Genomic DNA, 13,539 nt, shown 5'->3' with positions numbered 1-13,539 from the left:
TATGCCTCTAATATTGGTTTTTGCTCACTTGTGTATGCTGAACTTTGGGCAATTTTCCATGGAATTGCTATACCATGGAACCGTGTCTTCAAACACTTTACCTTGAAGTTGGATTCTCTGATTGCAAAACCAATATGTGAGTACAAAGTCGTCTTTTAACAACCACTATGACACTAATGGCTGAGAAATGATTATCCTGAATATACCATTCATTGCAATGTTTTTAAATTGCCATGCACAACCACAATCGTGATTCACGTCGATCAACGTCATTGTGTTAAAAAAAAGACGCAACGGTAAAAATATTTTTATAAGAGGATGCTATCAATATTTTTAATTAATTCTTTCATATACTTAAAATGTATTAAAAACTACAAAATTAAAAAATATTAAATAAGATATGAGATTCATTAATTTTTATAATTTTTAATAAATTTGAATTAGAGAATATTTAAAAGAATCTCGGAGCAACTCTACCACAGTGGTTTATCCACTCACATGCACGTTAAAAGAAAGGCAAGAAAAAACTTTCTACCAATCTCTAACCAACAAATTCATCTAAGTTTTACTTCTGTTTTTTTAATAATATTTCACACTTTCCTACAATATTACATCATATTTTTTACTTTCTTACTTTAAACAATCCAATCAAATTTTTACTCCAACCAAAATTTTTATTAAAGCTTCCCAAAATGAATCCCACAATATATTTTTAAAGCCACATCTCTTCATTTATTTAATGAAATATAATGCAAAGGGTCCACTGCACTGTAAGAGAAACGGGAGTTGCAATTAATTGACAACTCACTTATGAAATGGAACCTACCAAGTTGCTCTCCAAATGGAAAGAGAAACTATTCCAAATTTCTGATACTGTGCATGTCAAAAGTAGTAACTTTTGTTGGAGTTAATATTTCTCTTTTTATAAGTGAATCGATTCATAATATACTTCCTACAAAGTAGAAGATTGTCAGTGTTGTTTTGATCAAGCACCCAAAAAGTTCAAGTATCCAAAAATCTTTATATCATTTTTACATTATATTTTTGGTGATACATTCATTTAATTCCTCCAAACAAGTTGATTAAAGACAAAAATATAGTATAAAGTTTTTTAATGACAAAAAGTCTTAGAAGTTTGAATGTGATTATCGGACAAATGTGACATTTATATATTACTAAAATAATTATACAAAATCCATCAAAATTTATATACTTTTTTAATACTAGAAGAATTTTTTTAAATTATAAAAAGTTTCAATTAAATATTATCAAATTTTGACAGTTCAATAAATTATTTCTATCGTAATTAAGTATCGGTATATTATAATACCTATTTATATTATTTTAAAAATTTATTAGATACACAAAACTTTGTTATCACAAAAAATATTTTAAAATCTTATAAAATCTCAATTCAATCCATACCTTTAATCTTTTTAAATATTATAAGTTTGTAACTTATTTTCTTAAAATGTCAATTTTTTATTTTATATATATATATATATATATATATATTCCATTTTTAAGAGACACGCATAAACATTTATAGACGATAAAATTGAAAATTAATAAAAAAAAAAGACCTAAGAAAGACAAAATTATAAATAGTGACCATTGAATGGATTATTTTACCTCAAAAAATGGGTCGAGCAGGTGGAAGGGAGATTACACCTCTGACTAAAAACAAAATTATAACATTTAAAAATTAGAGATGAAACGAGAAAACCATAATATTTAAAATATAAAATATTTTTCAATTCATGTTTAAGAAATGAGCTTATCCAATATATTTTTGACGTTGGAGTGAGATAATATTCCTGCACAATTTTGTTTGAAAAGGTCAATTATGCGTAACTAAAACATTTTGTTCTGAAATGAAATATCAAACATTCAATAGAGAAAAAGTTTACGCTGATACCCTTGAATGCCTGTTGTGTATTACATTTGAATTGGATAACATGACTTAAGAATCCTTCTTGCATAACTTTAGTGATACTCGGACAAAATGACATTTGCATAGGTGTCCATCTTCTTGTCTCTTGCAAAAAAGAAAGGAAACCTTCAATCTCTTTAATGATTTAGTATGGGGTGGCCTACAAGGACTATCTTTCCATTTTTCAGGTGAGAAGTGATTAATGTGTAGGCCTCATTTTGAGGGAAATATAGATAAGAACATTATTAACAGAGGAATAATATAGTATGGTCGATAAATAATTATATATCTTAACCATGTAGTTAAAAAATTGGTTTTAAGGTTCGTGTATATTGGGAAAAAAAGTCACTTAAATGATTTTTTTTATGCCTTTTAATTTATTTTTAATGTTCGATTTGATCTTTATTTTTTTTAGTTTAATTTGATTATCTAATTTTAAAAATTTATGCGATTTAGTCCTTTAATTTTTTTTTTCATTTTAGTCATTAATTTGATCTTGCCTGACTAACTTAATTTGACTGATCATATCATTTAAAATTTGATCCTATCATCTAAATGTGTATTTTGTGAAAATTTAAAATTGTCAATAAGAATTTTTAAATCATTACAAAGTATGATTTCTTAATATCATTAACCTAATTTAGATGATCAAATCAAATTTAGTCAATTTTAAAAATTAAAGAATCAAATTGAATCTAAAAAAATTAAAAAGCGAAATCAAACCTAAAAATAAATTAGAACAATGATAAAATAATTTAACCTTTTTGTAACTTAAGACATTATTAGTCTTTAATTTTTAGTTGTGAGATAACTTAAAGTACTAAAAACAGATGTAATGAAAAGAGGTAGAAAAATAGAAGATAGTCACATATAAAATAAATGATGTAATAAAAGAATAGAAAACAAACCTAACTGAACAATGGAATAAAAAAGAAGAAGCAAATGACTTTTTTTTGTTGTTGTTGACAGAAAAAGAAGCAAATGATGAAGGAACACAAAAACATTTTTATTCATTAAAAATTTATATTAATACACATTTACTATGTTTTTCAATATATTTCTAATACAAATTCCAATAAAAAATTGAATTCCTTAACAAGTACTCCAATTCCAAAGACATTGGTGACCAAGATTCAATAAAAAAAACAAACTAACTGTACCAGAATTATGAATATGTAGTAATTATTATTTTTAGACACGTTGGTCCAAGCCGACAGAATTGTATTTTTGCACATGTAATCTAATAAGAGCCGACACAATTTGTACTTAATTATCAAGTCGCCATGATCCCATGGAGACATTTGGATTTCATTAGTTTGATCTTTGGGGAGCGAATTAATTTCATGTACTTGTAAATTGCTATGGCCTTGTGCATCAAAATATCTTCAGTAAGAGGACACTTTCATGTGGAGCTATCCAAAGAGAAACCCTTAGTTACTTTAGTTATTTCAAATTATATATATTATTTTTAATTTTCGTTCAATTTTAATTTATCCTTTTTCTGCATTATTTATCGTGTTTGCTTAATCTAAATTTGATTTTAAAATTTTGAATTTAAAACACTATATAGACAAAGAAAACGTGTCTTGATTTAAATAATTTTTTTTTATAATTTTCTGCACTTCACTTATTCTTATATGATAAAGTAAAAATGTATTATTAGTATAAAAACTATTTATTAATTTCCTTAATTTTTTATTATATTTTTTTCTTAAATAAAAATATTTATGAGACACCTGCCAATTAAACTATAAAAGATACATTTTATAATTAACTTTTTAAATTTGACTATCCCAATAAGGTACTCACTATAAGCAAATATAATTAATTTTATACTAATTAAAAAAAATAGTTGACATTTTTTAATTTTTCTAATCTCATAAAAAATAAGATTTTTTTAAACTATCATTTATTGGAATTTGTTATTATAAATAGAAAAACAGTCATTGAAAATATAATTAGAATTAAATAAAAGATATATTATAAATGATAATATGCGTAATCAGCATTATCTGTGATGAACCATTTCATTGTAAGTTTGAAAGTTTGTTTAATTAGAGACATATTATTATATTTGCAGCAAGTTAATTATGAATTTAAATTAGAGTTTAATTTTCATGTTAGTGCTTTATCAATTAATTAGAAATTACTTTAAATGTATATTTTAGAATAATTTTATAAAATCAACAAATACAGAAAAATGTATAATTAAATGAGATGTAAAACATCTCTTTCTTCTTAGTTCATTTTAATTAAATTCTTCAAAATAATTTTTTAATATCTAAAAATTACCAAAAAAGCATGTTATTTATGGAATTTAGTTTACATAGTCCGTGTAAATTAAAGTGTATATATTTTTAACTTATTAAAAAACATCTATCATATGAATTTTAAGATAGTTATACTAAAAATTAATAAATTTATCATGTAATTGAATAATAGTGTAAAATATTTTTACACGGTAAGTAAATGTATTATTATATTATCTATATTTTTACACGGTAAGTACATCTATTATTATATTATCTATTATCTATATACCAACAGATCGAATTATTTTAAAAATACTCAAAAATAGTTAGAATGAGTCAAACTGCGTGGATCATTGAGTCAGAAATATTATTCACAACCTTTGAGTCAACTCTCTTGTTAAAGGTTTTATTTAGTAGATAAAATTTAAACTTAAAATCTTACTAAAAAAAATATCATACATGCATAACTTAAAGTAAATATCCATTGGTAATAAACTAATCATGGTTTAAAATTGATTTAATTTTTGTATATGAAAACTGGTATAGTTTTTTTTTTTGCGGTACAGTCAATTCAACTTGTGGCTGAATAAAAACAAAATCCAATTTGTGTGTCTTTTATTAAAGAAAAAATGCAGAAGAGATAACGTAAGAAATGGTGTAAGAAAGAAAAAAAAAATCCCCCAAAATTGAAGACAAATTGTATGAGTTATTTTATAATTAAATTGCGGGATCCTAACTGGTTGCTTGACTTCAAAGTTGAGGATTGAAATTGTGTTTAAAATAAACAAGTGGACAATCAATATTGAATGTTCATATTCAATTTTTTTAGCAAGTTGCTACTAGCATTAAATTTAAGAGAAATTATCAAACATTTATTAACGTTTAATTAAATAATAAAAATATGAAAGAGAAGATATGATACAAAGTATCAGTGTTGGAAAAGAAAACGGAGTTTTTTTATTCGTGACCCTACCATGTATGCTAATGCATTTACGAATGTTTTTGTTTTCTTCTTTAGGGTATGCATCTATGATTGTTTAAAACAATTCCTTTATAACTGTCTCTTTTTTTTGGCTGAAGTTTCATGTCCTCAGTACTAGCAAGACTCTAAAAATATTTAATATTTCGTTAATAAAAATAATAATTGGTGCATATTAAAGGTATTTCTCGATAAAAATAATTAATGATCTAAATCATTAATTTTGTGTATGTCACTTATAAAAAGAACTCTAAAATTAAGAAGTCACTCGTCAATAATAATATTCGAAAACTTATCTTTAGTGTATTGCAAAATTGTAAGCCAACGCTTTTTTGGATCCAATTGTGGATATTATGCTAGTAATACTCGTACTGGTTTTACTCAATAATAATAAACTGTATTTTTTTTATTAATAATATTTAGTGTGAGCTTATTTTTTAAAGGAATTAATGTAAAACGAACAAAGATATTATAGAGATTAAAAGCAATATATATATATATATATATATATATATATATATTAAAACAGAATAAAAATAATTTTTATCATAACAACTAAAATAAAAACATAAAAACATGATATATTCAAATCTTAAAAAAATATAGAAAAGTACAGAATATTTCGATCTTTCCACTAGTATATAATAATTGAAGATAGATAGAGAAAAGTGTAAAGAAGTTAACAACATATTAACCAGAGTTAGTAATGAGAGCTAGTTTTGCAATTATAAAATGAAAAAAAGAAGTTTTATTTGAATGTATACATTAATTTGTTATAAAATAGATTAGGGTAAAGAAAAATTATTACAAATTTGTTAGTTTTTGGCAGATTGGTCGGGTCCAAACAGTTACGCAGGGGTATTATCATGTCAGAGTATTACTAGCCCTAATAATTATTATTTTCAGAAAGCAAAGATACGAGTCCCCGTAAGTCAACCGATGGACGCATCACAGCACCTCGTCTAATTGCGGCAATTCAGAAGAAAGAAAAAGAAAAGAGAGAGACAGAGACATTTGCGCCTTCTTTCTTGCAATCGCGTTTGAATAAAAACAAAAGAAATTCCTCTTCTTATTCTCCCTCGCGCGATTCATTTCATTTTCTCTTTGGAATAACCTGCAGGGTTGCTTCCATTTCAACATGTAGAGCGCGCTCTTTGTTGTTTTCATTTCTGACAAGTTCTTTTTTTTTGTTGCGTTGCAAAATCCTTCTCCTCGAGGCGGCGGCATGGAAAGCATTGCCGCGCAGCTGAAGCGCGGCATCTCGCGGCAGTTCTCGTCGGGGTCGCTGCGGAGGAACCTCTCGCGGCAGTTCACGCGCCAGGCCTCGCTGGATCCTCGCCGGAACAACCAGCGCTTCAGCTTCGGCCGCCAGTCCTCGCTCGATCCGATTCGCCGCAGCCCCTGCTCCGGCAACGCCGAGCTCACCGTGCCGGAGAACCTGGACTCCACCATGCAGCTCCTCTTCATGGCCTGCCGCGGCGACGTCAAGGGAGTTGAGGATTTGCTCAACGAAGGCATCGACGTCAACAGCATCGACCTCGACGGCCGCACCGCCCTCCACGTCGCCGCCTGCGAAGGCCACGTCGAAGTCGCCAGGCTACTTCTCAGCCGCAAGGCCAACCTCGACGCTCGCGATCGCTGGGGCAGCACGGTAATTTCACTCTCTCCTCTCCTCTCCTCTCCTCGCCATATATTATCTTATTATTGAAGAAATTATAGTCATAAATAATAATTTTGTTAATTTTTATAATAATTATTTAAAAGAGAATTTAGTTTTACAACTCTGTATGCTGAAAGTATAAAGAGTATTTATATTCTTGATGAAAAATGTTTATATCCACGATGACACTATCATCGTGAAAATAATCACTCTTTATATTGTCATTTGATAAAAAAAATTATGACAGATATAACTTATTTTTAAGTTTTAAGGTAGTTTACATAAAATTCAATAAACTCATACCTATGATGATTACTGTAAAATTCATCTGACCTTTGATTGGTTGATAATATAAAAAGGTGCATGGCAATTAAACTCTGTTATTATCAAGTTTAATTTGTAAACAATAAACAAATCAATAAACTTTAACATACAAATCTTTGAGATCGGATGAGAGTGCAAAATTGATTTGATTTTCTCTGTGTTAAATGGTGATGGATGTGTGGATGTGCAGGCGGCGGCCGATGCCAAATATTATGGAAATACAGAAATTTATTACATGTTGAAGGCTCGTGGAGCAAAAGTACCGGTATTGTTCTATCGTTATTTGTTTGTTATGGATCAATAAGTAAGTGTAAATATGTTGGATTCAGTTTAGGGACTCACTGATTAATTATCTTTGACGTGGTTAGAAAACCAGGAAGACTCCAATGACTGTTGCGAATCCTCGTGAAGTTCCGGAATATGAACTCAACCCGGTAGAACTACAGGTTCGGAAGAGTGATGGTATTTCAAAGGTATGTTTCTCTTTCTTTCACTTAGTTACATTTGATTTGGTTATTCAGTAGTTATGGCTTTTTTGGCTTATTAGACAACTTGGATTCCACCTGGACATGGTATTTGTTTTATTCATGGAAATTAAGGCATGTTGATACCTGCAACTGACACAACTATTCTCACTCTGAGGAAGCATTATTGTTGCTTTCGAATTGGTCAATTGAGATACTGTGCTGTAACATTTTGCTTTAGTAATGTAATTTGCATGACTAGTAATCTGGCATGTGATGTTTTCTACTGTGCATTAAATATTTGCTTTGCCAAATTTCGCGACCTATGCACCGGGCTTCCTTTGGCAACTATCTTATTTTTTGTTTTAATATTTTTCCTCAAATCTTTCATTTTTTCCTGTTAAATTTTGTTCTTTTGGTTTATTATAAGTAATACCAGCAAAGTGATAATTTTTGGTACCTAATGTGCTGATGCTTCATGTATAATAAAAGTTGTTGATACTTGTGGGAATTGAGTTCATGGATCTATAAACATTCCACATTATTAAGCTGAATAATGTTGCATGTTTAGTTCTTCATTGTTGTTTGGTCAATCTGTTTGCAGGGAACATACCAAGTAGCTAAATGGAATGGCACAAAGGTTGCAGTGAAGATACTTGACAAGGACAGTTATTCAGATCCTGATACCATGTATGTATACACCTTAGCAATTGAAAATGTTTGTGAGTGTCTGTATGATATGCTTCTTGCCAATCAACCGGGTTGTTTGATGCTGGTTTCCTGTCGGAGTGACTGCATATATCACTACTTTTATTTTGATTTCTGGTCAAGTTGATGATGGTCTAAATAGCTGTTTTTTTTCTGTACTTAATTACTCAACATTGGCTCTAAATTTTGACCATTTCAATAATTCACCCAGAAATGCTTTCAAACATGAACTCACATTATTAGAAAGGGTGCGACATCCGAATGTGGTCCAGTTTGTTGGAGCTGTCACCCAGAATATACCTATGATGATTGTGCGTGAGTACCATTCTAAGGTAGGCTTACCCTCTCTGTTCCTCTGTATCTTTGCAAAGTAAGTTTCTTGTATCTAACTCACTTTTCTTTGCTTATATCAATGTTGATTTTTCAGGGTGACCTGGCAAGCTATCTTCAAAAGAAAGGGCGTTTGTCTCCATCAAAAGTTCTACGCTTTGCTCTTGATATTGCCAGGCAAGTAACCATTTCAAGGAACTATCCTGTACGAAATCTCTGCGAACGCATCTTTGAAAAACTTTCATGTCCTTTTCTTACTTCTATTATATCGTATATGGTTGGTCATTGATTTCTAAAAGTCGCCTTGGCCATTTTCTTAGCTTGCTAAGCTTACAATGTACCAAATGATTATAAATTTATTGGAGATTCTACCAGATTGTTTATATAAGATATCATGATATTTTTTGTTAGCAGGGGCATGAACTATCTTCACGAATGCAAACCAGATCCGGTTATTCACTGTGATTTAAAGCCAAAGTAAGATCACTTAATACAATTTGATGTTTATTTATGACTGTTAGTGCATTTTGAATTAGATTTTTTCTCATGGGATTACTGTTCCTTTAATATATGAAATTTTGGTAAGGTGCCAGAAATATTTTGCTGGATAATGGAGGGCAATTGAAGATAGCTGGATTTGGCACTGTGAGATTTTCGCTAATCTCACCTGATGAAGCAAAGCTGGTACAGCCAGAGCCTAACATTGATCTTTCAAGTAAGTTTTTGGGTATTTTAAAAAAAAATTCTTGGATTTTGTCTCCTTCCAAGTTTATTTGTAGGTTTTTGCTTTCCAGTGTCCCATTTTCTTGCGTTAAGATTCAGTTTAATTGTAACTGGTTCAACATATAAGATTTGTGAATGCAATAGGAATTTCCGTTTCAATGATGGATGAAGTATACATACAAATTAACTGCCATTATGATTTAAAGATTCAAATACAAATCACCCGGAGAGTAATTTTCTCCGTTGATAGCTCGATACTCATTCTGTTTCTAAATGTTCCCTTGGCCCTTCAATGCAAATTACTTGAAAATCCATACTTGAAAAAACTAAGTAAAGAAAATGGACAAGCATTATAGTATTATTATATGTCAGTCTAATAAAAATATTTGAAGATTAGAATTGCTAAAAGTATCTTTCATGGTTCAATTAATGATTTGGCTGTATTCATTGCAGGCTTGTACGTGGCACCGGAGATTTACAAAGATGAAGTTTTTGATAGAAGTGTGGATGCATATTCTTTTGGTCTCATTATATATGAGGTACCAGATTTTTGCATCACCCATTATGTTATGATGTTTCTTATATCAGATTAATTAGTTTTCAAATTAGTTTTTCTTTGAGATTCTTGTTTTTATCACTCTGGGTCAGCTTCTTGCCTTTAGAACGGGTTAGTTTGAGTTACATTGAACAGTGACGCCTAGGCTAATGCTCTAAAGTGGAAAAAGTTATGTCCTAACTATTAGTATAGTTTTTAGCCTAGTGGTAAACACTCAATCTACAGAGCTAAGATCATGAGTTGATGCTCAGAAGGGCATGGGCTGGGGGGAAGGATGAGGAATTTGACAACATTGTCTTGACATTTCTTCGTCTGTTATATAACGTTGTAGTTCCCTAAGATTACTGATGCACTTCTGTTTTCATGAAGAAAAAAACTGTAGCTTTTCCAAAATCATTTAGATTTTCTAAATTTATCTCTCTAATCTTCATATACTATTGTATATTAGTTGAAATTCAACAAATTTTATTTTATTATCTTTATGGACCCAGATGATAGAGGGTACACATCCCTTCCATCCCAAGTCCTCGGAGGAGGCAGTTAGACTGATGTGCTTGGAAGGGAAAAGACCAGCATTCAAGATCAAAACAAAACATTATCCTCCAGAGTTGAAAGAGTTAGTCTATTTTGAAGTTAAAATTATGTCTTCAAGCTTCAGTTTAATTTAAAAAACGGTCTTATTATCATGGTGTATGCAGGTTGATCGAGGAATGTTGGGATCCAACACCTGTTGTGAGGCCAACATTTTCTCAGGTCATTGCACGGTTGGACAAAATCGTTGCAAATTGCTCAAAACAAGGATGGTGGAAAGATACTTTTAAACTCCCTTGGTAAGATTCCTAGACGGGTATCCTTATAAAATTTTAGTTTCTTTGGAGGAATTCAAAACGGTGAAGTGTTATACCTTGAAATGATAAAATCAACCATCCCTTGTGGTTTGGGTCTGTACCTCGGGCCTTTTAGTTCGATTTGAGCAATGCTAGTTGCTAAAAGACTGATATTACTGTTCTACTTGTTGATGAACCTTCTTTGCTGTCTTCTAAACTTGGCATTATCATGATTCATTTCAATGTGTGCAGGAAATAAATAACAAAGTACATACTACGTGGCAAGGAAGACATCAAGTTCAGGGTTGCATCCTCAAAACCAATTTGTCAGCTTCATGGTGGTGTACTGTTAATAGCCCTTGCAATTAATAATTTTGGAATTCGAATAATATTAACTTGAGCTTGGATTAATTTGAGCGTGAAAATGAATTTGCATGGTTCGTCCTATGTTCCTGTCTACTAGAGGGCTGGAACAGCTCCTCTCTGTACAATGTACCATAAAGGAGATATAACATCTCAGAAATTTTCTTATAAAAATGTTTTTCTATTCGCGTCTTTTTGCACGATGTTGTGTAGCTTATATCGATTCCCCCACCCCCCAAAAAAATGCTGTGACTTTTAGTTACATGGAATCTGGTTTTTGGTCACTCAATAGTCAAACTAGATGCTGTTTGGTGTGGCCCTCGGTGAACGAACGTTTAGCAATGTGATTGGTCAAATTGGTTATTATTATTTTTTTCCTAATTTTAAGATTTTTTTAAATTTTTTTTATTCATTTTTATGAGATTCATTTTAATTTTTAGATGCATTAGTTAAAAGGTTGAAAAGCTAAAAGTTGACATGCTTAACTAATTTAATTGAAAACCTGTGAAACTAACCTTTTAACAAATGGATAAGTGTAACATAGTACACTCTCTAGACATATAAAAGCAAAAAAAATTACTGTATTTTAAATTTAAATATAAACAGATCTAATTAATTTCACTCTTATATAATGATGTCATTTTAAAAATATTCTTTATTTAATTATAACTCTATTTTTAATGATTCTATTATATTTATGACATCAAATTCTAAATAAATGATATTTTGGGAATAATATTATTTTTTACTTGAAATTAATAAAATTAAATATTTTAACTTTGTTAATTAATGTGATAGTAATTATTTTTGCGCATATATGTGTTGAGAGAAAATAATAAATAACATTTAATTACTTGATGAGAACTTAACCATTTAATTATATATTTCCAACTAATTATAATTTATACTTTTTTTCTTTCCTAATATTCATCACCAAAGATTTGAAAAGACAACTTCTAAAGGTATTCCTACATCGAGTTATCATCTATAACCATTCCATGAATTCCCAGGGAAGGAACTAAAACTCTTTTGGAACCTTTTTTTCTGTTTGTTTGTTTATTTACCCTTAAAAAATTGAATGCAGACTTGAACTTCTAACAAATTTAAGATTCCAAAAATTTCCTATATCTTTTATCTTTAAGATTGTGAAATTGAACGAAAAATTTTGCTTAGAAATGATTAGTTGCATCTCTCAATTTTGTAATTTCTGTCATGCTAACAATTGTTACCATCATGAGGATCCAAACCTGTGTCTAAACTCATTATTTACCAATGTCAGAATTTTGTAATTTCCAATATCTTTTATCTTTAAGATTGTGAAATTGAACGAAGAATTTTGCTTAGAAATGATTAGTTGCATCTCTCAATTTTGTAATTTCTGTCATGCTAATAATTGTTACCATCATGTTTGTGTAAATTACCTTACATCTCTCAATTTGAGCTAAAGCGTTCTTTTTGCCATCTCAGGTTGCATCTGCCCTCAATCCTCAAATGCTTCCCCTTATCATTAGCACATGCCTTGCAAAAGGAGCACTTGCTATGGCTTAAGACATCTATACGTGAGGTGGTAGCATCAATATAAGTATAAATTCACATTAAGATAAACTGATTGAAGACTTGGACACTAAATTCATGTGTAGCTGCACACATTTGAACCAACTCAACCAAGTTATCTTAAAATTTGAATTCAAGTTTCCATTCTGGCCCAGCATTAGCTACACCTTTCCCCTGTCCCTACCATCAAAATCAAAGCATGGGGAAAAGAGAATTGGAACAGACAATTAATGATTGAAGAGTTAGACTAGCACGCATTTTAATTTTGTAGATTAAGGTGGGGAAAATCAGAATGTGAAAATTTTCAATTACCAAGGCTTAAATATAGGAGTAATATATATTATAAACACAATAAATAAATATGAACTTGCAGTAACAGATAAATTAATAATTAATTCTTCTCTCTTCGTTGCCATGATGCTTGGGTCTAAATTATTTTTTGACTTCTGAGTTTTAATCAATTGTGCTAATGTATACACGGTGCCAAACTTCTAGTATATCAATAATTGAACCCACCCCTAAATACCCAAAAGAACATAAAAATGCACATCAAAGTTAAAAGAAAGAAAAGATGCAACAGCAGTACAACATCATTAACCATGAATGAAAACATAAGGTCCAGAAAATACTGCAAGGAATATAAGATTAAGAGGCTTGTTTTGTTCGAAATATGCATCTTTCTAGCAAATCCTTTTTCTATGTACTTGCATTTTTTTTAATGTTGCAGGGATATACTTTGTAGTTTGTATTGACAAGACAGGAACCCTTACAGTGTATCATGCAATCATGATTAATCATCTTTACTACAGAGGCTTTACCCCAAGAAAAAGCTTTACACTATGCCTTCCTCAACTCCTGCAGGATTG

The 13,539-nt window shown here is 30.2% G+C and overlaps 1 protein-coding gene across 2 annotated transcripts; it reads left to right on the top strand.

Annotated features, from left to right (window-relative positions):
• Positions 1–6,055: 6,055 nt before the first annotated feature.
• On the top strand, positions 6,056–11,303 carry LOC100810411 (integrin-linked kinase1-like protein). 2 transcript variants are annotated; one of them, XM_006580156.4, is made up of 12 exons: positions 6,057–6,815; positions 7,339–7,413; positions 7,517–7,621; positions 8,217–8,302; positions 8,532–8,652; positions 8,748–8,827; positions 9,065–9,127; positions 9,244–9,365; positions 9,827–9,912; positions 10,421–10,545; positions 10,628–10,759; positions 11,009–11,303. In XM_006580156.4, exons 1-12 carry the CDS (start codon positions 6,390–6,392, stop codon positions 11,013–11,015), a joined length of 1,428 nt encoding a protein of 475 aa, XP_006580219.1. In that variant the 5' UTR covers positions 6,057–6,389; the 3' UTR covers positions 11,016–11,303. The 2 variants fall into 2 exon arrangements, with proteins under 2 accessions (XP_003525000.1, XP_006580219.1); XM_003524952.5 differs by lacking the exon at positions 11,009–11,303 and having other exon boundaries at positions 6,056–6,815; positions 10,628–10,763.
• The last annotated feature ends 2,236 nt before the right edge of the window (positions 11,304–13,539 follow it).

The sequence above is a fragment of the Glycine max genome, chromosome 5 (assembly GCF_000004515.6).
Source record: "Glycine max cultivar Williams 82 chromosome 5, Glycine_max_v4.0, whole genome shotgun sequence".
NCBI lineage: Eukaryota > Viridiplantae > Streptophyta > Magnoliopsida > Fabales > Fabaceae > Glycine > Glycine max.
The sequence above is the reverse complement of the archived record's forward strand: the minus strand, read 5'-3'. Positions and strand labels throughout refer to the sequence as shown.

What these genes read in the sequence shown, in the direction of transcription:
- LOC100810411 (XM_006580156.4), top strand. Translation starts at nt 6,390, where the DNA reads ATGGAAAGCATTGCCGCGCAGCTGAAGCGCGGCATCTCGCGGCAGTTC. An exon ending in AGAGTGATGGTATTTCAAAG is followed by an intron (nt 7,622 to 8,216) that starts GTATGTTTCTCT and finishes ATCTGTTTGCAG; the next exon opens with GGAACATACCAAGTAGCTAA. An exon ending in TGCGTGAGTACCATTCTAAG is followed by an intron (nt 8,653 to 8,747) that starts GTAGGCTTACCC and finishes TTGATTTTTCAG; the next exon opens with GGTGACCTGGCAAGCTATCT.